The sequence below is a fragment of the Lissotriton vulgaris genome, chromosome 6, assembly GCF_964263255.1.
Source record: "Lissotriton vulgaris chromosome 6, aLisVul1.2, whole genome shotgun sequence".
NCBI classification, from domain to species: Eukaryota; Metazoa; Chordata; class Amphibia; order Caudata; family Salamandridae; genus Lissotriton; species Lissotriton vulgaris.
This window is the reverse complement of record NC_141694.1, coordinates 1533932527-1533956651: the sequence shown is the minus strand read 5'-3', so window position 1 is coordinate 1533956651 and position 24125 is coordinate 1533932527. Positions and strand designations below refer to the sequence as shown.

The window sequence follows — 24125 nt, the reverse complement described above, 5'->3', positions numbered from 1 at the left end:
TTTTGAGCCCTTCTCTCTTCAACATTTATAAGACCCCTCTGGCGGCACTCGCGGAAGATTTTGGGGCCCAGATCGTGTCGTACGCCGACAACACACAACTGTTCACCTGCGACTGGGGTCACGACTTCGACGGGGCGTCTATTCGGGGCTGCCTTGGGGCTGTGTTTGACTGGTTCAGTCGTAACAGCCTCACGTGTAACTCCGAAGTGCTTTTCTTCGGCTGCCCCCCAGACCCCAGATGGAAAGAGTGGTGGCCTGCCGCCATGTTCCCTCCTGCCAGCGATTCAGGGGCTGCTAAAATCTGGGTATCCAGGTTGACAACAGCCTCTCCTTCAGGGCCCAGGTGTCGGGCCTGGCCGGCAGATGTTTTGCGATCCTGAAGATGCTGAGGAAGTTCTTGCTGCTCTTATCCTTAGAGCACAGAAAGACCACGGTGCAGGACATGATTGGCTCGCGCCTAGACTACTCCAACGTCCTGTACCTAGGTCTTCCGGACTACCTCCTAGCGCGCCTCCAGGTTGTGCAAAACTCTGCGGCCCGGGCCATTTTTGGCCTCACTAGGAGAGCCAGGGCCAGGGCCAGTGAACTCCTTAGAACCCTTCACTGGCTGCCCATTAAGAAGCGGATCACTTTCAAGGCCCTGACCATAGCCTTCAAAGCCCTTCATGGTACAGGTGCCCGCTATCTCCAGAAATGGATCAGCTTCTATCGTCCTTCTAGATCCCTGCGCTCCTCGACCCAGGCCAGGGCAGTCACTCCTGTGATCCGACGTGCTCGCTGTGGGGGGCGCTCTTTCAAACATCTTGCCTCCCCGGCTGTGGAACGCTCTTCCTTTCTCTCTCAGATCTAGCTCCAATCTGCTGGCATTCAGGAAAGATCTGAAGACCCTGCTTTTCATGCAATAAACTGCCCCTTCTGAGCTACGCTCTATCACTCGTCCCTTTCCTCCACCCTGGACCTGTGAGGCTCCTCCAGCGTCGGGACACTCCTTGGAGTAGCCGTGCGCTATAAAAGCACCCCCTTAACATTAACATTAACATTATCTATACAGGGTGCACTGTAATGAATTAAGGGATCAGGAATTCCTGTGTGAACAACAAATAGAGGCCGCTGTAGGAGATGGTATCCCTTTTAAACCAAAATCAAAATTTGTGCCAGTAATTTCACATGATAATATAAATGAATTTGCAGAAGCTGTGGTGTCCGAGTTAAAGAGAATGACAAACAAGAGTTGTCAGAACAGATCCGCATGTTTGATACATGAGAGAAAATTTAATTAAGTGATTGATAAATGGAAAGCCAAAAAGATTCTGTCATGAAAGCCTCGGACAAAGGAGGAAAGTAAATGTAAATGTAAATAAAGTATACTTGTAAAAAGCACAGCTGCCCCAGCAACGGGGCGTCCCGGCGCTGTATAACGCTGTGGAACCCTTCCTGGCTCTCCCTGTGAGATGCCCCTCCTGGGCACCCCCAAGGTGAAGCCAGGCATCCCAGCGTTGTAGGGGCCGTTGTGGAGATTAAGCAAGCTATTGCCCAGAGTTGCAGCGTGGGACCCATGATTAGAGTAGGCGCCGAGGCGAGAAAATTATCGAGTCTGCGGACATTAAGCCCAAGACCCTGCCGCGTCGGGAATTGAACCCTGGCCTGATCTCTGCTTCAGGGTCTGCCGCTTCTAACCAGTGAGCCACACTTCTCGGTCTTGTGTCCTTTGGATATGTATTTGAATGAAGCTTATTCACAGCTTAATGATTTAACTTGCTATAAGAAGATCACCCTAGTTGAGTACATGAATGTCAAAGAGAGCTTTTTTTGGAGAACTGAAACATTGGTATGATGAAGGTTTCCTAAATGAGGATAAATATTTTTTTTTAAAGTAGACTGTCCTAAGTTACCAGTTTTCTACCAACTACCTAAGATTCATAAGAATAGGGATAGGCTTCCAGGGAGGCCTATAATATTGGCAATAGGTTGTCTTTTTGAAAATGTTTCAAAATACATAGATCATTTTCTATAATCGCTGGTTAGGAATTTACCATCTTTTAATCAGAGTACCTCTGATTTTTTAAAGAGAGTTTTTGATGTAAAGTGGGAAGAGTACATGTTAATATGTGTCTTGATGTGTCCTTATTAAATACAAGTATACGTCATGATGGACTGAATGCAGTGAAGCATTTTCTGAAAGCTAGACCGATCAAGTTTTTTTTACACATAATGTAATGACATTGGAACTGATCAAATGGTGTTTGACATATAACATATTTTCCTTCAACAGTTAACTGGTCCAACAACTCTAATGCACGGCGATGGGCACCTGCTTCACCCCCAACTACCCTCATTTGCATATGGGCTGGTGGGAAGAGTAGGTGCTCAATGACCCAAGCATGCATGAATGGTCAGAACGTATTATTTTATAGGTCAGGTGTTCAGATGACCTGTTTGTGTTATGGAAGGGAGAAATCAAGTCAGCTTAAGAATTTGCATGACCACAACAGTCTTTCAAAAGGAAACAGTGGGCAACACTACATTACATGCCGGCTGCTACATCCAGCAACTTTGACCAGAAGCGTACCTTATGGTGAACTGATTCACACCAGACATATATGTAGCATGCAGGAGACTTTTGATACAGCACAAAAACACACAATCAGTAGGCGTGAAGCTAGAGGGTAGCCATATGAAGCACTACAACTTGCACAATATCAAATTTCTTGGTGCACACAGAAGATTGATCTATTTGGGTCTTAAAAAAATCGAGACATATGGAAAAACAGCAATGTAGGTTCATAGCTACCAATAGTTATCAACATAATGAGTTGAGAAGGGTTCTCCACAAACACTGGAACTTTATCCATAAGGATCCTATTATTGGCACAGAGGTTGGGAAGAAACAACAGATAACATACAGAAGAGCAGTGTCAATAAAGGACAGGTTGGTTAGTAATTTGATAAACTAGAAGAAGGAACACTGGTTGAAAGCCAAGCCAGGTTTCACCAGATGTAAGAGATGTAAGGCATATGAACATGGAATCAACTTTACAGAGTTGGATATAAATGGAAGAGAATACTTCAGGTTTAAACACCCCATGACTTGCAAGACAGAATTTGTGGTTTATGTTCTCTTTTATCTATGCCTGAAGATGTAGATAGGGAGTACCATACCTACGGTACACAAGTGCATGTTACAACACCTGCAAGCCATCAACAATGCATATGATACTTATCCTACAGCTTGCTACATCAGGTCGGTTTACCAGGTAGACCTTACCAAACTGACCTGTAGTGTGTTACACTGGATCTCCAAATCATTCAGAGGTGGCAATAGATAGATGCAATTGAGGAGACTAGGATCTGGGCTTACTTATGCAAATCGGGTCACGACGCGGACAGAGCCACCGCCGGTAAAGGCTTAACAAGGCCATTTTGGTGGAATTGAGGTAGCGGGAGAGGATACTTGCCCGTTCCCTACACTACAGGCCTATCAGAGCCGCAAAGTGGATTGTGTTTAGATTGTGGTGCTGGAACCAGATGATTACTGATGGGGCTTGTTCTACATAGCACACGTAGCGATACATCTTAAACACAACAGGTTTATCTGTCCTGTTCTAACAGGAGAGGACCATATACCAACCACGGGAACGGACAATTATTGTGCATCTCATTATACTGGGGAATTTCTCTTGATTGAAACTACAGAAAAAAAGCTGTCATTCAGGTTATTACAACGTTCTAAAACTGTTTCGCGGTTACGATTACCTCTAATACATGGATCTTGGAGTTACTTACTGCTCTGCAGTTTCTATTTGCCTTGAAAAAGTTCTTCCAGACGAAACACGTGTCGGCTGCCAGTGTTTTATGCTTAATGAGATTTTGAAATGAAATAAAGAATATACAGGAGAAAAAAGATCGACGTATGGACTTCCTCTGTTTACTATATTGATTACTGCCTACCATACAGATTTGGACTGATTTTTGGTGTGCCTCGGCATTTGTGCAGGATATATATATATATATATATATATATATATATATATATATATATATATATATATATATATATATATATATATATATATATATATATATATATATATATATATATATATATATATATATATAGTTGTCACTTAAAACCATTAAGAAAATTACGTACCTGCTTTGTAAAGTACCATAAAAAAAACTCTTGTGGTACTTCTCAGCATTGGAAATACTTGCATAGTTCTTTACTCCATTGTAATGACTGCTTTGTAAAGGCAGGAGGAGGAGGCTGCATACTATTAATTATTTTATACATTTATTTGGATATTTAAGATCTTTAATTGTAATTATTGGGAGTGCTGTTACATCGTACACCCCCATCAAATAACTAATAATTGTTGTATGTTTGCTCAGGCCAAAGTACTAATTGCGAGCCAGAGGATGCATTCAGAAGACTATCCTTCTGAGCTATCCTACTTAGGTGGCGTGGACGTTCAGTCCGCGCTCACATCAAGATTGCAGCTTTTCTCCTCCAGGTGAATTTCCTGCAGGCAAACGTGAAAGGAAGGAAGGTTCCCCTCACCATGCATTCTATCGTGGCCATGGTCAAGCGTGCAATAATCTCAGTAACAGGAACACTGTCAATCCCAAAACCGAATGTGGAGGAGACGACTTCATGCTGGTTTCAACCAATGAACTGGCAAATGGAATGGAGAACCTACTGATTCAAGTCGCTTATATTCAAGTCTCCCCAGGTAAATACGAAGCACTATGTGCGCTGAACTGTGAATACTGGTCTTTATTTAACAGTTCCTGCCGGTTCATCCATCATCAATGTCGTAATATGAAGTCCTGAACTAACTACGCGACTACAAATGTAGCATAATGATCCCTTGCGCGACTACCATTTAATAAGAGCATCACAGCACTAAAGAACGGCGCTCTTCACTGTAATGCATGAATTTGCAAAGTCCAAACCCACCCTGTTTTTGCTTGAATTAACACATTCTTTACTACATTAACTCAAATATACAAAATTACAATACAAATATGAGAAATAAAATTCCCCCTTTAAAGTAGGTTCGCCACTTTTAAAAACATTTGTAGATGCCCTGCAATCAAAACATCCTGAAAAACAAATGCCAGACATTGCCTGAAAGAATCACATACATTTTCTTGGACTTAAAGTTCCTAGACTTGCTGTATTACAGAACTGTTACAATAGCAAACACAGCAGATGAAGTCATCATTTTTAGGCGAAAATCAAACACGGGTGCATTTTCTAAAGGCAGTGTTTCCGCTGAGCACCTTTAAAGTTTGTACCTTAACTGGACCTCCGCACACACTCCTGCACGGACTCAATTAAAAACGCTCCAAAAAGGTCAGAACGACGAGGATTCACATGCTATTATCAAACAGGCCGACACCAAAGCCGTCATTAAGTAAAGGAAAGGAAAACAGAAGACATCACAGAACTAATAGTCCCAGAGGAGTAGTTAGGGGTTAGGCATAACCCGGAGTGCTCTCAGCCTAACAATGAAAATAGCATCCGAGCCGCTAGATCAGTGCGGCCGAGCCCCCTCCCTGCAGCTACGCGCTTTTGAAGTTGAAATGGTTTTGTTGTACCTCCTTCTCAGGGTCCGAAAACCAGCTGGTGTCTGTGCTGGAGCCTCGAGGCAAAACATGAAGATCCACCAGCACGGCGAAGTTCCCACACTGCAAAACAAAAGAGTCCCATTACAAGCTGCTGTGAGGCGCAAGTCTGAGAGACAAGAGGCGGAAGCCATGTTAGGCAGGCTCCTCCTCGTGACATTCATTACTGCAGCCCCACAGGTGACAATGTGCTCCTAGCAGGCGCAGGCACGCTTTCACACTCTGTCTGCACCTTGTCCCCACTCCAATCACCCATAGGAGAAACACAGCAGGTTGAGTAGACAGAGAGAACGGTAGCTGCAATATATTGTATATAACATATTTAGGCATATAAATGTATTAATTGTCTAGTGTCGGACGGTCTTTCCATTGAAAAGGCAGTTTTGCTTATGGCTTTTGACACGGTGAGCAGATTTGCACGAACTTTAGCAAAAATCTATTTACTCAGGTACGTTTCGACATGCCACGTTTTGTGACAAAACGCCCACAGGGGAAACATTTTATGGGGAGATTAAAAAACCAATATGATTTCCCATTTTAGCTACCGTAGGAAATTTTGCAGAAAGGTAGAGCAAATTGTGCTAAACAGATTTACTACAAAGTTGGCATGAACGTAGAACTTAACTCAAAAAGCGTGCTTTTATAATTTGATGTAAAACTGTTCAGTAGATTTTTAGATCTAAGCTTTTGAAAAAAAGGTGCTGTGTGAGCATGAATAGGTTAACACGTTTGTAGAACTTGTCAGTTGAAAAGCCATCTGTTAATTTACTTACAACTTCAACACCTTTGAACAATATGCCTGGAATTTGGCAGACAGTAGTTCAGATTACAACTGGTATTTTGAAACTTGTGCATATCTGTAAAGGGTGGGGGCAAAAGAGCGTCAATTTGCCAATATGTTGGGCACTGTGTGATGAATGTGGACAACATTAGGCAGAAGCTATAAAGGAATAGATTTCTAATGGTAAGTCGTGTTCTCTCTATCCATACATAAGAGGAGCGGGCAACTTTATAACTGTGACGCTGTTTGATCAATCTTTGTAGAGAGCAGTTAGCACATGGTAACCAGTGCAGGTAGGTTAGGTTTTGTGAAAATCAGTTTCCCAAAATAATTTTCATGGACTAGTAACTTGGATGTCATCTGATGTATCTGTACAAATTTGGCAAAGCCTTAGCATGTTTAGCTTACTTTTGTTTTTCTCAGTTTCATATAGGCCTGACAAAGCTGGGTGGGGGTTTCATGGTGGTTAGAGAAGTGTTCATCTGCTAATACATTTGGCATTGTTTGATGATTTGGCTAACGTTAAGCATTTTTAGCTTACTGTTGGTTATGTCAAGTTTTGAGCTGATTCATCGGGGTGAACGGGTAATGATATGTTATGTTATGTTAAAAAGCTTATACCGCGCACGTACACCGAAACGGTTTCTTGGCGCTCATAACAGACATAGCGGACCAGGGAAGGTGGTTTACTCAAAGGCAGCTTTGAAGAGATAAGTTTTTAAAGTCTTTCGGAAAAGCTCATAGGAGGGGCAGTGACGAAAGGAGGAAGGGAGAGAGTTCCAAAAGGAAGGACCTAGAAAAGAGAAGCGAAGGCCGTCATGTTTCTTACGGCGGTTGGATGGAATGCACAGAAGATTGTCAGCAGAGGAGCGGAGATTGCGGGTTGGGAGATACCGCTTTAGCTTGAAGGAGATGAAAGCGGGTGCACGGTTATGAAGAGATTTAAAAATAGTGCATCCGAGTTTGAAGGAACACCGTTTGGCCACTGGAAGCCAGTGAAGGCTCCTCAAAAGAGGGGAAACATGCTGGTGTTTGGGTTGGTGGAACACCAAGCGTGCGGCCTGGTTCTGGATTAGTTGGAGTCTTTGGAGCTGGTAGGCAGGAATCCCCACATATAGGATGTTTGCAAAGTCAACCCTGGAAATGACCAAAGCCAGGATGACTAATATGAGTGCCTCTCTGGTAAGAAATCAACAGATCTTACGGATCCTGCGCAGCTGAAAGAAGCAGGAAGATGTTACAGCCGAGATCTGCGATTTCATAGATAGATCATCAGAGATGACCACTCCAAGGCTTTTCACAGAGCTGACCGGGCGAGGGGGGATGCCAAGAGAGGGGGGCCAGTAATTGTCATCCCAGGGATTGGTCGGGCCAATACATGGGAGGACAAATAGAGATTCTTTCACTAATAACTTTGGCTCGTTTGAATTAATCTGCATGAAATTCTGCAGCTAGCAAATTAAACCCAGTGCAAGTCAATGCAAGTCCTGTAACCAACCCCCGCTGCACACAGCCGAAAACGGTTAGGCACAGTGCCTGACCAAAGTGTGCACACAGAACTTGTACATGGCGGGCTGTGCACACACTGTGGGTTGGGCAGCCACAGTGGGCCGGGAGCAAGGTCTGGCTGCAGGCCTAACTGTGCACAGCCAAAGACAAAGTGCAGAAGTGTTCTGGGTCGGGTTGCGGGCGTGATTCTGCCCCCTCACCTCCCCTACACTCATCCAGGTACACATGTGGTTCCATACCCCGGCCCACCAATGGCTGAAACTAAGAATGAGTTGGACAGACGTGATCGAACATCTTTTTATAGATAGCAGTTTAGTTGTTGTATATTGTAATAATGAAAATTACATTTCTTTGTATTTTCCTGCGAAACTAAAGGCGTATAATTTCACTGCTGCATTAAGTTCATTATATATGGCATACCCTGACACCCTGTCTATGCTGCTTAAGCATTTACTATTGTAATGCTTCACATAAGATTGCCACCAAAAAATCACTTGCATATTTTGCTGGAAACCAATAAAAACATTTTTTTTAAAAAAGACAATGAGCAGCAGGAATTGAAAATTAAGAGAATTAAAAAAAGTGAAATTCTATGAAAAACACAGTCCCAAAGTCAGTTATGTTTAAGGCTCAAACGCATAAAAGCACTAAAATTCCCCCATTATGTTTAAGAACGCACACAACATTACTAATATTCGTCTGCCATGTGGTTTTCAATGTAATTTTTTTTTTTTTTTATTGTGGGCAAACTTGACTTTTGCTGTGCCGAGTGCAGTCTTAAACATAACCATCACATTTCAGTGGCTTTACAGATATGATATACAATCACAGCCCAGATTGCAACTGTTTTTCTGATTGATATATATATATATATACATATATATATATATACTAGCAGCTCGTCCCGACGTTGTCCGGGGATGGCCGATATTCAGTGTTACCTTTACTTTTTCTTTGCGTAGTAATGTGTGTTGAATTCATCCGCAAGTTTTCATTGAGCCACACCTAATTTTGTTTTACTGTCCTTTTTGAGAGTGTTCCCCCTGTGTGCGAATGTTGTTGTTTCCCAAATGTTGTAATTTGCGCTGCAAGTGCAGCAAGTGTTACAGTGGTCGCTCAGATGTTTTGGCCTGAAATTGCTTGTTTGTGAAAGGGGCTTTCCTTGTTTACGTTTTCGATCCCTTTACTAATGTTCTTTTTTTTTGTTTTATCGGCGCAAGTACTGGCAGTGTTCCACTGATAACGCAGAGTGTTTGAAATTCGAAAATGTTTGTCTAAGTTTTAAATTTTGTCCGGAGCATACGTAATTATTCGGAGCCTTGTGAGTAAAGTCTCGTTCATGTTCCGTCGATTGGCTTTCTTGTCTAAGAAATGGGCGCCTATTTGTTTACGTTCCTCCCCCTGTGACAACGTTGTTGTTTGTCAAATGGTTAAACATTTGTTATATTTTTGTATCGCAACTCGTGGGTGTGTTAATCATTGTGTGTCGTGATTGGTGGGCTGTGCGAAGCAACGCGAATGATAGGCGGCCCTTTTTGTAAACCTGCCCCCTGTGGCACTGTATTATTATGGAAGGCGCGCCCCTTTTTGGATGTCATCCCATGAAGGCGTTAATGTTTGAAGGGTAACGCCGACGAATGCGCGAATGTCGAGGCGAGTTATAAACGGCCCTTTGCAAATGCGCGGGATGCACAGTTAAGTGTGTGCCTTGCACAGTGAAAGCATTGAAATCGCATTTGCGCTATGCACATTGAAGTGTGTGGTGAAGTGTAATCCTTGCACAGTGAAATCAGTTATATCGTTTGGCATATGTTTATTGTTTGTACTTTGGGCCATGCCCCTGTAAACGTCCACATCTTTTGTTTGACACGCCCCTCAAAGCAGGGAAAGCCAGTTTAATACAGAATTTGTGCTTCAAACTTCCCATTAAATACAACTCAGCGGATCAGTGTGGCATGTGTCCTATTTGTATGTCATGCACTTTAGGGCTCAAGATAGGAGACTTTAAAGCTGAAAAATATTTGTGATTCTTCTAAAGTACGAGTGCCTTGTTGAAATAAATACCGCCCTGAGAATGACGTTTATATGATGTCAGCATGACTCTGCCTTGATAGTGAAACAAAAAATCATAGTAAAGGGATCATTCTAGCCATCCGTTTTTAATTCATTATAAATACCTAAGACCTTTATTTCCTGCTGCAGACAAAAACCATTCCCTCAGTTCATTAAATGGGGATTGTTACACTATCAGGGCAATATGTTCACCTCTTTAAAAGCCTGAATAAAGCAATCTACAGCTGAGGGCATTCCGTTAACTTCACAGTAGTGAAAACTGTTTGCTTGCTCTGAGCCAGACATATTTTTGGTAAAAGATCTGTAAATTATGCCTCAGATTCATCGATTATGTTGTGAAGGCAGCATTTCCGATTTAATGCAAAAATGTTGTTGCTGCACAGGCATCTATTTTTTTAGTGGCCCATTCTATAGGTTTTGAAAGCCTGTGGTGGAAATCGATGAAGACTGTGCAGTTTTTAAACTCTGGTATAGTACGTTTTAGTGGCAGTGGTGAGTCTTGAAGTTGATGCATAGTTTTGATTGTTACCTTTGGTGCTTACGATGTCATGAGGCCCTGACTTTTAATGCTTTTAATGGCTTGGCTTGCCAGGTTGGGAGAAGCACACCAACCCAATTATTATAAGATGTTTTTGTCAATTGGGCCATGAATATCTGTGGAGGTGGTTAGGTCAAGGTTGACCTGGTTAATTTGTTGATGGGTGCTAAAAGAATGGTGTGAGGTTGGATAATTTTTTCTTTAGGTTATGACAGCGTTGGTAGCTTGAAATGGTCTTCTAGTTTTGAAAGTTTTTGTTTGTGACTTGTGTCAAGTTGGGTATGTTTTTGAACTTGTGTGATTCATGCGAACATGCCTCCTTCCGGGGTTAAATCATGTTAAGATAGTTGAACTTTAAGTGGTAGATACTGGCGTATACTTTTAAACTCCCTCGGTCCAGTTCCCGGTCCTGTGACATTGCAACATTGGATTTTTTGGCTGCTTTTGTGAAACCATCACTGGAGTTTACAGTGGTCGAATACCGTACCACCACTGCAGAAAGGTATACTATTTTTATTGAGTCCTCTCTTACTGACAAGTCACGGCTAGAGTGAATGAGGAGTACTGAGGGACTTTGTTTCACACTATGTTCTATCGTGGACCTTCGACTTGCACAGGTTTGGTGGTATATAGTAGTTGAATGCATGAAAGTTCTTAACTCAAGCAGGTGTTCTTAATCACTTCCATTCGGGTAACTGTTAAAGATTTTAGGTGGGTGCTCGGCTGTGGTCCATTGACTAATAATTTCCTGATGTCATCATTTTCAGTGCAAATTTAGCTGGTGTATGAGGCAATAGTGGTGTATGAGGTATTCGTTTTGCAGACGAGAACAGGTTGATTGGGCCCACATACCACACCCACCACCACATCCACTACAACCACCACCCCATCCACCACCACCCCATCCACCACCACCGCATCCACCACCACCACCGCATCCACCACATCCACCACCACCACATCCACCACCACATCCACCATCACCACCAAATCCACCACCACATCCACCATCACATCCACATCCACCACCACATCCACCACCACTTCACCACCGCATCCACCACCACCACTTCACCACCGCATCCACCACCACCACATCCACCATCACATCCACCATGACATCCACCGCCACATCCACCACCACATCCACCACCACCACATCCACCACCGCCACATCCACCACCACCACATCCACCACATCCACCACCACCACATCCACCACCGCCACATCCACCACCGCCACATCCACCACCACATCCACCACCACCACATCCACCACCACCACCACATCCATCGCATCCACCACCACCACCACATGCACCACTTCCACCGCATCCGCCACCACCACATCCACCACCGCATACACCACCACCACATCCACCACTACATCCACCACCTCATCCACCACCTCATCCACCACCTCATCCACCACCGCATCCACCACTACATCCACCACCACTACATCCACCACACCCACCACCATCACTTCCACCACATCCACCACTACATCCACCACCACTTTCACCACATCCACCACCACCACCACCACATCCACCATCACCACCACATCCACCACCCCCACCACCACCACATCCACCATCACCTCCACATCCACCATGACATCCACCGCCACATCCACCACCACATCCACCACATCCACCACCACCACATCCACCACCACATCCACCACCACCGCATCCACCACCACCGCATCCACCACCACCGCATGCACCACCACCACCACTACATCCACCACCACATCCACTGCTACCACCACCCCATCCACCACTACCACATCCACCACCACCACCGCATCCACCACCACATCCACAATCACCACCACATCCACCACCACATCCACCATCACATCCACCACCACCACCACATCCACCACCACATCCACCATCACCTCCACATCCACCACCACATCCACCACCACCGCATCCACCACCACCACATCCACCACCACCACCACATCCATCACCACCACCACCACCACATCCACCACCACATCCACCACCACTTCCACCGCATCCACCACCACCACATCCACCACCACATCCACCACCACCACCACATCCACCACCACCACATCCACTAGCACATCCACCACCTCATCCGCCACCTCATCCACCACCACATCCACCACCACTTTCACCACATCCACAACCACCACATCCACCACATCACCACCACATCCACCACCTCCACCACATCCACCACCACATCCATCACCACATCCACCACCACATCCACCATCACCACCACCACCACATCCACCACCACCATATCCCCCAGATCCGCCACCACCACATCTATATGTGTGTGGCTCTGTGTGTGTGTAGGTGCAAATGCAATGTTCTTGGATTTTCGTCACAATAAAATACACTGAACATAATCTTCACAAAAGTTATTTACAAACGTTTAAGCTATTGCCATTATAAATTACAATAACTTTTATTTAAGTATTAATTATTTACAAAATTAAAAGCCATTGTTATTTGTAATATCAATACATCTATGTCACGTAAATACAACACACATTGCATTACAAATGCTATAGGTGTCACATCTGCAAAAGTTAAAACTATTGACATTGTAACTGAGAAAGCTATTAAATTTGCTTCTTTCAAAACCAACACATAAATAAAAAGAGTGTCATTTACAATACCAATAGCTCAAACTTTCCTAATGCGAGACCTATTGCATTTCCAATGCTTGTTTGCATATGTGATACCTATTGCATTAGCAGAGAGAGAGTGAGGTATTGAAATATAGAGAGAGTGAGGTAGTGAGAGAGAGTGAGGTAGATAGAGAGTGAGGTAGTGAAAGAGTGAGGTAGTGAGGGAGATGGATGTTGCGAGGTAGTGAGATATAAGCATAGAGTGATGTTGTGATGTAGTGAGATAGAGAGAGAGGTAGTGAAAGAGTGAAAGTGAGTTAGTGAGATAGAAATAGTGAGGTAGTGAGATAGAGAGTGATTGAGGTAGTGAGTTAGAGAGAGAGAGAGTGAAGTTGTGAGCTAGAGAGTGAGGTAGTGAGAGAGTGCGAGACATTTTGCATTTGCACCCACACACAGAGCCACACACAAAGCCACCCATTCACACATACAGAGCCACCCACACAGAGCCACCCACAGTCATTCATATAGAGCCACCCATACACAGAGCCACCCACACACACACACAGAGCCACCCTCACACAGACAGAGCCACCCTCACAAAGACAGAGCCACCCTCACACAGAGTCACACACACACAGAGCCACACAGAGGCAAGAAAAACTAGGCACAGGAAAAAGATCACAATGCAGGGGTCGTGCATGACAATTAAAAACTATTTTGTCACAGCAGAATCCTAAGTTAGCGAAGCATGGGTGCATCGGGCCCTACTGCGAGCAAGAAGTGCCTCCATAGCGCCTGCTTTAAATTGTGATTAAAAAAGTGGGGGCCTTTAAAAGGGGCGTGGTCAAAGAAGCATCACACAGAATCTTTTATAGGAGGCATAGCCTACAATTAAGTTTGCATTAATTAATTTGTTATATATCACATGATGCAGAGGTGCGTTCAAATGTGGGTAGGTTAACCTGCAGGATGGTACATTCTAGACTTTAATCACAAATAGACGTGATATATATATATATAAGAACATGCAGGGTCACTTTAACATTCTCAGCCACCAGCAAAATATATTGAAACTAAAAGTTTTCTGATGCAATATATACAGGGTCACCTCGTCACTCTCTGCTATTGATCAAAATATAATGCAACATCAACCGTTTCCGATACCAAATAGATATACAGGGTCACTTCGACATCCTTGGCTATCGAGTAAAATAGATTATAACATTATCTGAAATAGAGCAGAATGCATTCTAATGTCGGTCTCTCAACCGAGCAAAACACATTGTAACTTCAGACGTATGTTGTGCAGATCTGAATGGTGTCACTTCAACGAGCTCTACTGCCGAACTGAAAATACGGGCTGTTTGTTCTCAACCCTCTCTGACACGGTGCGGTATTTATTTTATTTTGTTATGTTATCTTGCGTGCATTTGTAGGGCGCTTACTTTAACTAATAAGGTACACGTTGTAATTTCGACTTTGTACGATACGAAATAAAAATAGGGCTTTCCTTCAGCCACTACCATGCAAAAAACACAGGTGACCTCAACGTTCTTTGAATAAATTTTACTGTCATTTCATCGTTGTGCCATAGAATAAGATGCACTGTAACTTGGACTTTAACAACACACACTTCACTGCTACTTAACAACACGCAGTGTGACATCACAGTTATCTCACACGGAGAGGACGCGGTGTCGCTTCCCTGCTACTGCTTACACATAGTGTGACGTCACATCGTTGGCGTGGCAGAACATAGTCCAGTTTATGTTCTACGCTGTCTTAAGAAACAACATGAAACGTCGATTCAACACCCACTTCCAAAGAGGGTCCTTCACCATTCGGTTGTGGTTCGAAGTACAAACTCACATCAGCACTTTTTGAATAAACGTAATAGAGATAAACGTCCAGACTACGGTAGAGAACAACAACAGAGGCCCGCTCGGTGGAAGAGACAGCGGAATGGGCGTGGCATGATGGTGGACAGAAATAGACAGCAATCACAGGAGTTTTCTACAGCCTTCTTTGCCTTTTTATTGGCCTCGCGCCAGTTTAGCCTAACCATTATCAGACGGGCTCTTATTGGCTGCCTCTCCAGTTTCTACGATGCAGACGGAATTGATTGCAGCAGCTCGGGCATTTCATTCTGGCACAGGCTCGGAGAGGGGCACTGCAATGCAGATCGATGGCAAATGCATTTAGAGCAATTAGTACATCTATCGGGAAGCCAACCGAGAACCGCCTGCAGCGCCTAGAAGAGATGGCTCGCACCGCCTCTTTCTCTTTCCCGATTTAGATTTCCACCCGCCTCCTCAGAAAAAGATTAACAAGCATTCCTAACAAAAGACATATTACCATCACGATCCAAAATTAAAAGAAAATGCAATGCGCAAACGTGATACTGTTAGCGGTAATGCCAAACAAGACGATCCTCACCGGCAGACGATAAAAAAAAAAAATGGAGGCCTCAAGCTTCCGTCTTTTTCGGAATGGGGGCGTGGTTTTGCTGTCCTGAGTGACGGACGACGTCACTGTCTAAAGAACAGCAAAACTTACGCCCCCAAATCCAAAAAAGACGGAGCCTATTCGGAGGGACGGCTCTCTCCTCCAATGGCTGGCCTCCGTTTAGGAAACCAGCCAATGGGAGAGAGGCAAAAACTGAGGCGGGACAAATAGTCCCACTAAGTAACATTAAATCGCGGACTTCCGGTCTGCCTTTGGCAGACCGGATATTACCTCGACCTAAAAACGAGGAAACTAGTAATCTAGTTACATAATTACAAAATGATCCTGTTGTCCCAGTCTTGACTTAAAAAGACATGCAGTCAGTGTGAAATAACCTTTACAACACAGTCATCACATTGCACTACATTTACAACGCAGTCATTACATCGCAACATCCTTTACAACGCTTGTCACTACAACGCAGCCATTACATTGCATGTCACTATAATGCATGTCACTACAACGCATGCATTACATCGCATGTCATTACAACGCATACCATTACCACGCATAGTACCCCTACACTATCCAATTCTTACCCTACTGTTAGTTAGAATAGTAATTTTTACCCCTGCACTATCCAACACTTACCCTACTTTTGCACCCCCTGGAGTTAGAATAGTAATTTTTACCCCTACACTATCCAACACTTACCTTAAATGCAATGTAATGGTATGCGTTGTAAAGGTATAACGCGATGTAATGGAATGCGTTGTAAATGTAGTTAAAAAAAAATCATTGTAATGGCATGCAATGTAAATGTATGCGTTGTAAGGGATGTTGCAGTGTAAAAACTGCATTGTAAAGGCATGCGTTGTAACGTAATACATTCACAGTCAGTTGTTCGTATAGCTACTAATCACTGGACCTTTTGTAATGTAAATATACAATTTGAGGCTAGTACAAGTGATACATGGAAAAAGAGCCATTCGCATGTATCATGATTGTCTACTCCAACTTCAGTCTGTCACTAGAAGCTCCGCGCCCTGTCACCTGGTCGGACCACTTTTTGGTCTGCTTTACCTGGGACATTGGTAGTCCACGCATATCGGGAAAAGAGCATTGGGCCCTCCCCCCCTTAAAATTAGCATCCCCGCCCTGAACACTGCATTGGCGCAATCTTGTCCCACCATGGCCACTAATCTAGAGGGAGCAGTCGAAAAAAAATTCAACATGGCTGAGCTCTACTATTGAATCACTCCCCCAACCACTAGGAAATCGGCGTTCTAGAAACTCCCCTTCCTCTCCCTGGTATACGGAGCATTTAAAATTTTTAAAACTTGGCTGTAAGTCCAAGGAACGGGCCTGGCGACGGGACTATTGTCCCTTAGCCAAGATGGAACTCCGAGCAGCACAAAAAGAGTATTATGCCGCCATCAAGTCTGCCAAAGGTGATTTTTTTGCGGCTAGAATCTCCAAGGCTAAGAATAATAGCAGAGAAATCTTTGCAATAGTACGGAGCTTTACATCCCCAGTGGCAGAAACCTCCTCGGCACCCTCTTCTCCTGGCTGATGTGAAAAGCTGTCCACTTTCTTTATAGAAAAAATCGAAAACATTCAGGCCAGCCTTAAGCGACCCGCCCGGGCTGGTCTTCTCCCACTCCTGCGGTCCAGGACTGTAATAACCCTTCCCAATTCCTAAACACCTTTGATCCAGTTGAGACGAAAGATATGCTGGCCATCTTAAAATCATTAAAATCTGGATCCCCTGTGGATCCCTGTCCAGCAAGGGTCCTTAGTGGAGTGGCGGAAGTTATTGCTCCTATGGTGGTGGCCTTGGTCAACGATTCACTGCAATCAGGTGTGATGCCCCGCCAATGGAAACAGGCTAAGCTCCTCCCCTTGATTAAGAAACCCTCGGCTGACCCCCTTCTCCCCTCCAATTACCGTCCTATTTCCTTGCTCCCAGCTCTGGCTAAGGTCTGCGAGAAGGCCGTTTTCAGACAGCTGGAGAAGTTCGTGGAGTCTTCGGGGGCGTTACATCCCACCCAATCTGGCTTCCGAACTTCGTTTAGCACGGAGACTGCGCTTGTGGAAGTTACAGAGGCCATAAGGGTATGTCTGGATGGGGGCGGCAGGGCGGCTCTAATTTTATTGGACCTCTCTGCCGCGATCGACACGGTACCCCACATCCAGCTACTCTCCAGGCGGTCTGATATTGGCATCTCGGGCACAGCTTTATGCTGGGTTATGTCATTTCTTACGGACCGCTTCCAGCAAGTATGGATGCCTCCTCACCACTCTTCAAACGTTTTAGTGGAAACAGGTGTCCCGCAGGGGTCAACTTTGAGCCCGCTGCTTTTTAATGTTTACATGACCCCCCCTTATTTATTTGGCAGAAAGTTTGGGTGCCAAAATAATGGCCTATGCCGATGACACCCAACTTCTCTTCACCTGGGAAGGAAGCGACTTTGGTACGGTCGGAGCCCAACAGTGCCTGTCCGCTGTCTTTGCCTGGCTGGCCCAGGCCAGCCTTAAGTGCAATGAGGATAAGTCTCAGATTCTCTAGTACGGACAATTCCCGGTGGACTTTAAGGATTCACACTGGCCTAAAGATACACCTTGTCCTAAGGGAGATTGCGGGATAGCAAAAAACCTGGGGATCTGGTTTGGTGCGGATCTGTGCTTTCGCGATCAAATCATGAGGTTGGCGGGAACATGCTTTGGCACCCTGGCGACCCTCAGGAAGTTTTTTCCACTTCTTCCCCAAGTTGCTAAGAAGGCAGTAGCCACTTATTCTCTCACGCCTGGATTATTCAAAATCCCTATACATCGGCGCCCTTGACTTTCTGATACGCAAACTGCAAGTAGTTCCGAACGCGGCAGTGAGACTCCTCTTTGATATACCCAGGAGGTTAAGTGTTCGTAAACAGCTGCGTGAGCTTCACTGGCTCCCCATGGCCCAAAGAGTGTGTTTTAGGGCTCTGGTACTGACTCACAAAGCCTTACATGGCCCCTGTCCATCCTATCTGAGGGCCAGATTCACATTCTACCAGCCAACTCATGAGCTTCGTTCAGCTACGCTCCGACGTCTAGTGGTCCCCAGATTCAAAAGGGTGCGCCTCGGGGGTGATTCCCTGGCGGTTAGAGCAGCCACCATGTGGAATGATTTACCTGACCTACTCAGATACACTACGAACCTGAATAGTTTAAAAAAATTACTCAAAACGCATCTTTTCCAACAAGCGGCCTAGCTACCTTGTCTGTCTTACACTCATGTTGTTCCCCTACGCGCCAGGACAGTCTTGACTAACAGTGCGCGATACAAATCTAAATATAACATAACATAACATAACATGATAGCAAATGTATTCGGGCTATTGTAGCACTGTCATCGCACACAAGAAGTTGGCTGATTTACCCTCTAATTGCAATGATACCACTGCATGCAGGGGGCTGGTGGCAAGTGTTTGCATAATAAAGAATAAACTTCAGCTGGATGAAAAGAAAGAAAACAGTGTTTAAATATTTGAAGGCATATGATCATTTTAAACTTCTTTGAGAATTTCTGACCCAATGTGCATCTTTATTGATTTATATATACCTTGAACCATACTTGAATCACTCTCCTGCAATACGATGACTAGAATTAAACATGGGAATGTTGTGCCAGTGGCGCAACAAAACTAGAGCCCCTCCTTGCAAAGTACAGCCTACCACCTACCACTTTTGCTGACGGCCCCCTGGAGCTCAGGGGCCTCCCGGACTGCGAGGTCTACAGGGGTTCATGTTATGTTACAGTGTTGTGCCATTTGTTTTCTAATGGAGATGATACGAACAAAATTACTTCTTTTTAAGCACAGTTCTCCAGCATAGCAGCCTTAAAAAAATCACACGCTTAAATGATATGCTGTGGTCAGTATAGAAATCTTCAGTAGTCAGTTGTTAAACAACAGCGCTGATATGAGATAATTTACTATTGATTTAGCCAGGCACTATGTGCAGTCCCTCGCCTTCATTATGTGGCCTAAACTCTGGACTCTAGGGAAAGAGGCTTTGGCACAGAGTCTCCTGTAGCTCTGCCTTTCAAAGTAAAATGTATAAACATGCTATAACCACATAGACTAGGATAGGAGAGAGTGCTGTGTATCAGTGTAAGAAAGAAACTAAATATGGAGAACTATAGGCACAGATAAGTAACTTTTTCTCTTCCAGTATTGGATCTGCCATAGATTTACATGCTTGAAGTCTCCTTGAAGTATAGCTCTGAGGATTCCTCCTTACACTTGTCAGGTTGTACATATTCTGAGCTATGGAAGCCTCTGAGCCAGAAGATTTCAAAGTTTCTTCCAAATGGGCAAGAGTCTGGGCCACATAATGAGTTGGAGGAACTGCACAAAGTGCATGCCTAAATCAATGTTAAATGAGTGTACATGACCACAATGTTAAAAAATGAGTGAACATGACCACTGCTGTTCAAATATAGACTACTGAGGATTCCCAGCTTAATCTTGAGGAAAAATTCAAGCATTTAACACGAAGAAAGATCCAAAGTTAGACAACTGAGGGTTTTGAACAAATGGGAATATGGTGTGTGGTAGAGTGATTTCCCTTAGAAACCTCTCAGTAAATTGTGGAAAGTGGCAACGTACTTTATTCTTTACCACTTAATCTCTACAGATTGAATTAAACTCCAGGAAGCAATTACTCTACCACAAGTGTGCAATTCACTGCACTTCATATGGCGAAGATTTTGCTTGTCAGACATGTAATATTTTGTGGCTTCTTTCGCTTAGCTGATATTCTTCATGAACCCAGCAAACATTGAGCTTAATGCAACACAATCCATTATCCTGTGAATGTCAGCACCCTGAAGACCCTCTAAACACTGCATTACTTCAGAATCACTTTAATTCAAAACTTTAAAAAAAGCAAATTAGAGTAACAAAATAAAATACAAAAGTAAAATAATTGGTTATATAACATTTATAGCAGCCCTGATCAAGGATTATACAAGTCTCTACATGCGCTAGGTGGAATAGAAGCTTTTATAGTATACATGCTTACAAGAATCATTGTATGCAGTCGGTAATTTTATCACAAACACAGGTTCTCATGTGAAACTGAGAAAGACACATAGGAAGGAGTGCTTTTAAATACACCCATACTGTAGACACCATCTGTATTCCATGATTTACCTTTGGTGTACTAGCATCGTACATGAACATGTATTTTAACACTTCAAAGAACTGAATCTAAAACAGTAAGTTGAGTGGCGTCTTATTTCTAGAGTGCACGCTGCTTTTTCTCCCCATGAAATTGTGATACAAAATTACATTCAACGGGTTTGGTGGCAGAAAGGTCTATTTGATCGGCTGCAGGAATATGGATTGGTGCCCTAAATCACAGATCTCAATCCTGATGTGTTCACTAAGCTTTTCATCATCCTATTGAGGTAGATGAAAATAGTATGATTGAGTTTGGTAACAATAAATATACATTATCTGTCAACAGCACAAGAAATCCTCTGCGGTCATATCCAAAATGCCAGTATATTCTGCTAAATAGTTCATAACCTGTAGTGCAGGCATGCCATTAAAATATTTTATTATAATTTATCTACATTAAGAACGTCAAAGGATGTGTAACTTGGCCAAATTCAATGCAATGCTTAAGTTTAAGCTGTTTGAAAAGCTGGGTTAAAAGCTGAGTTAATGATAATTTCCATAATTAGACCAATTAAAATACATTATAACCGAAGGGGTGTCACTCCTTTGTACTTTTAGCAGGATACTTAGGCCCTCATTAGGTGTCACCTAATAGTTATTGAGTTAAAGGTGCACCGGATAGCTACCAATGACACCGCATGTAGCATTTTCTGGGTGCGATATTAACTCACTAGTCTAGTTCTGAACCTCAGAAAGAAGGACATTTGTGTTATAACTCACTTTTTTCACTCCAATAGAGCTACAAAACTCTTTTTCCCTAACACAAATTTCATCTTATTTCACCTGGGGAAATGTGTGCATTGGAAAGGCATGCTACTTTAACATTATTTGTAATTAGGGTTGCTACCTGGCCGGTTTTATACCGGCATGACCAGCATTTGCCGGTAAAAGAATCCCCTAAAGCCATTATTTTTTCCTCTTATGTCCTGGTACTTCAGACAGTAATTGTTAGAAGAAAACATTTTAAAATGCGTTCTACGGCTGCCCTAAAGACCCCAAAGACAGAAAGGTATGTTCAAAATTAATACAAACATTTCATGTAAAGTTCTACTTAAGAAGCATGTCTGGGAATTTGCAGAAGGGAAGGCGAAGGCGAAGCCGGACCCAATGGGGGCCCGGGACAAATGCGATCTTGGGGCTGGAAGCCCCTCCCCGCCCATCCAAATAGCCCGCTAGAGGGGGGCGACCAGGATTGGTCACCCTAGGGCAAGCTCGGACCCACCCAATGATGGGGGTGAGTGGACCATGATGAGGGGGGATAAATAGGGGCAACAGGCCCGAGAGAGCACAAACCTCCCCCCTAGCAGAAAAGAGAAGGACGTTTCACCGATGAGGAAAGGACATAGCTGCGCAGCAGATCGCAGGTCCGAGGCAGCAGGAATAATCAGGTAGCTGACACCGGATTGAGGCCCTACCTAAAGCCGGAGCGAGACCAGGCAGCCTCCGAAATCGACCCAGATCCACAGCGTCCAGCCAGAAGCGGGACGGAGCAAGCAGCGGACATTTGTCGGCCTCCCCTTCCCCCCTTCTGCAGAGCACATCGAAACAGCTGGTTTCTGCGTGAGGCAAGAAGCGATGCATGGCAGCTCTGTAGCAACCGGCGCCAGGAGTAAATGTCTCAGGGCAGGCGTGTCCAGCTGCAAGGCGAGGGTCCCTCTGAAAGGCACGCAGCCTTTTTTGGCTTGATCCGGTCCCTGAGAATAGAGCGGGCCATCAGACTCTGAGCCTGCATCGGCATCAATTTTCCCAGGCGGCACAGACAGGAAGGCAGCTAGCAGGAGGTTTCAGGTTGCCGCGAAGGTAGAGAAAAAGGCGCGAACAGCGTCAGGGATGTTTAGGTTTTGACTAGCAAATGCATGCGTACGAAGTACGCATGCGCTAGGAAAAATCTTATGATCTGTGTGTGGAGTCGGGTAACAGCCCCCTCCTCCCATTGGCTAGCTCCATAAATGGAGGCTAGCCATTGGGAGAGGGCTCTGTCCGTCAATCTCGGACCAGATTCGGGGGCGTTCCCGAGAATTTTTACCTTTTGGCGACGTCAGCCGAAAGCCTGTTCTCGGGAACGCCCCCGAATCTGGGCCGGGATTGACGGCACCCGTGGTCTCCTCTTTGCCTCTCCTCCCCCTTTCGCCGTGCGATATGGGACGTGCGAACACCACGTCTCGGCTCGGTGCCCTCACTACCCTGACCCCAGCGCTGTAACCTTTGAAGAAAGTAAAAAGCATGTACGAAGCACCAACGCTGCCTCCTAACCTCCAATCATTGTAAGAAGAGCTTCGGCATCGTAAGCCCATCGCACTGCACGGCACACCCGGCGTCATTCATGACATTACTCACTCAGCGTCAGCTGTCGCCGGGGGCTGCCAGCCTTACGCTTCGCTGCGTAAGTCTGCCTGAGTGCCTCTTACATTACACACACAGCAGCAGGAGTTCCTGAACTCCCCTCGCGGGGGTAGGTCAGAAGAGTTCTCGCACTCGTCTGTTGCTGTCCCTTGCCTCACGGACACACATACATCAGTGCTCCCAGGATGAGCATATAGCCAGCGCCTTCACTCAGCTTTGAAGGAAAGCGCTGCACTGTCAACGTTGATATGGGCTCTCCAAAAGGTACAGATTTGCGTGAAGAGTATAATTTGGACCTCAAATGGACACGAGATATGATGCCCCCGCTATTCCTCCCCTAATTATCCGCACATGAAAGGCTGCTCCCGCCCCCTGCTTCACACTTCAAAGGAATGCTACCGAGAGCATTTCTCGGCCAGCCGCTTTCAATTTCATTTCGCAAACAGTTCCCCCTCCTCCCTCTCCTGACTTGCTCCTGCCTCCCACACCAATCCCACGTCGAGGCTGCTTCCACTCTCCCACTGCCCCGTCAGAGCACTTCAATTGCTTGTTTATACTTGTGCCCTAATGAGAAACAAATCAAGCATTTAAATGTATATCTTGTTTAACTACTACACAGATGTGCCCAAGTGCACACAGAGCATCATTGAGCGATCCAGGAATGACGGCTAATCAGGCATCTTCCCTTCCAGTCTTTCATCCTCCGTCTGCTCCTTGATCCGCTTCTAGGCACCTTGGTGGCTCTGCATAGGACGTCCCTTGCGGATTTTATCACAGTGTAAATTGGCGCATGTCTGACTTAAATGAAGCGCTGTATTCTATGCGCTCCAGCGGACAGGTTTTCAATTCCCAATTATCTTTATTTGCAGCTTTCCCAGAGCCGTGAGCCCTAATTTAAGGAAGGAAAATCTTTCCCCGACCCGCAGCGCCTGTGTCTCTGGTTAGGTAGTTAAAGAC

General features: G+C 44.7%; 1 protein-coding gene across 1 annotated transcript in view; it reads right to left on the bottom strand.

Annotated features, from left to right (window-relative positions):
• SLX4IP (SLX4 interacting protein) overlaps nt 1–24125 on the bottom strand; it is a 616355-nt gene that overhangs the window by 417711 nt on the left and 174519 nt on the right. Inside the window, exon 3 of the mRNA XM_086925435.1 lies at nt 5602–5691. Coding sequence (XP_086781561.1) covers nt 5602–5691 — 90 coding nt within the window. The remainder of the gene's footprint in view (nt 1–5601; nt 5692–24125) is intronic.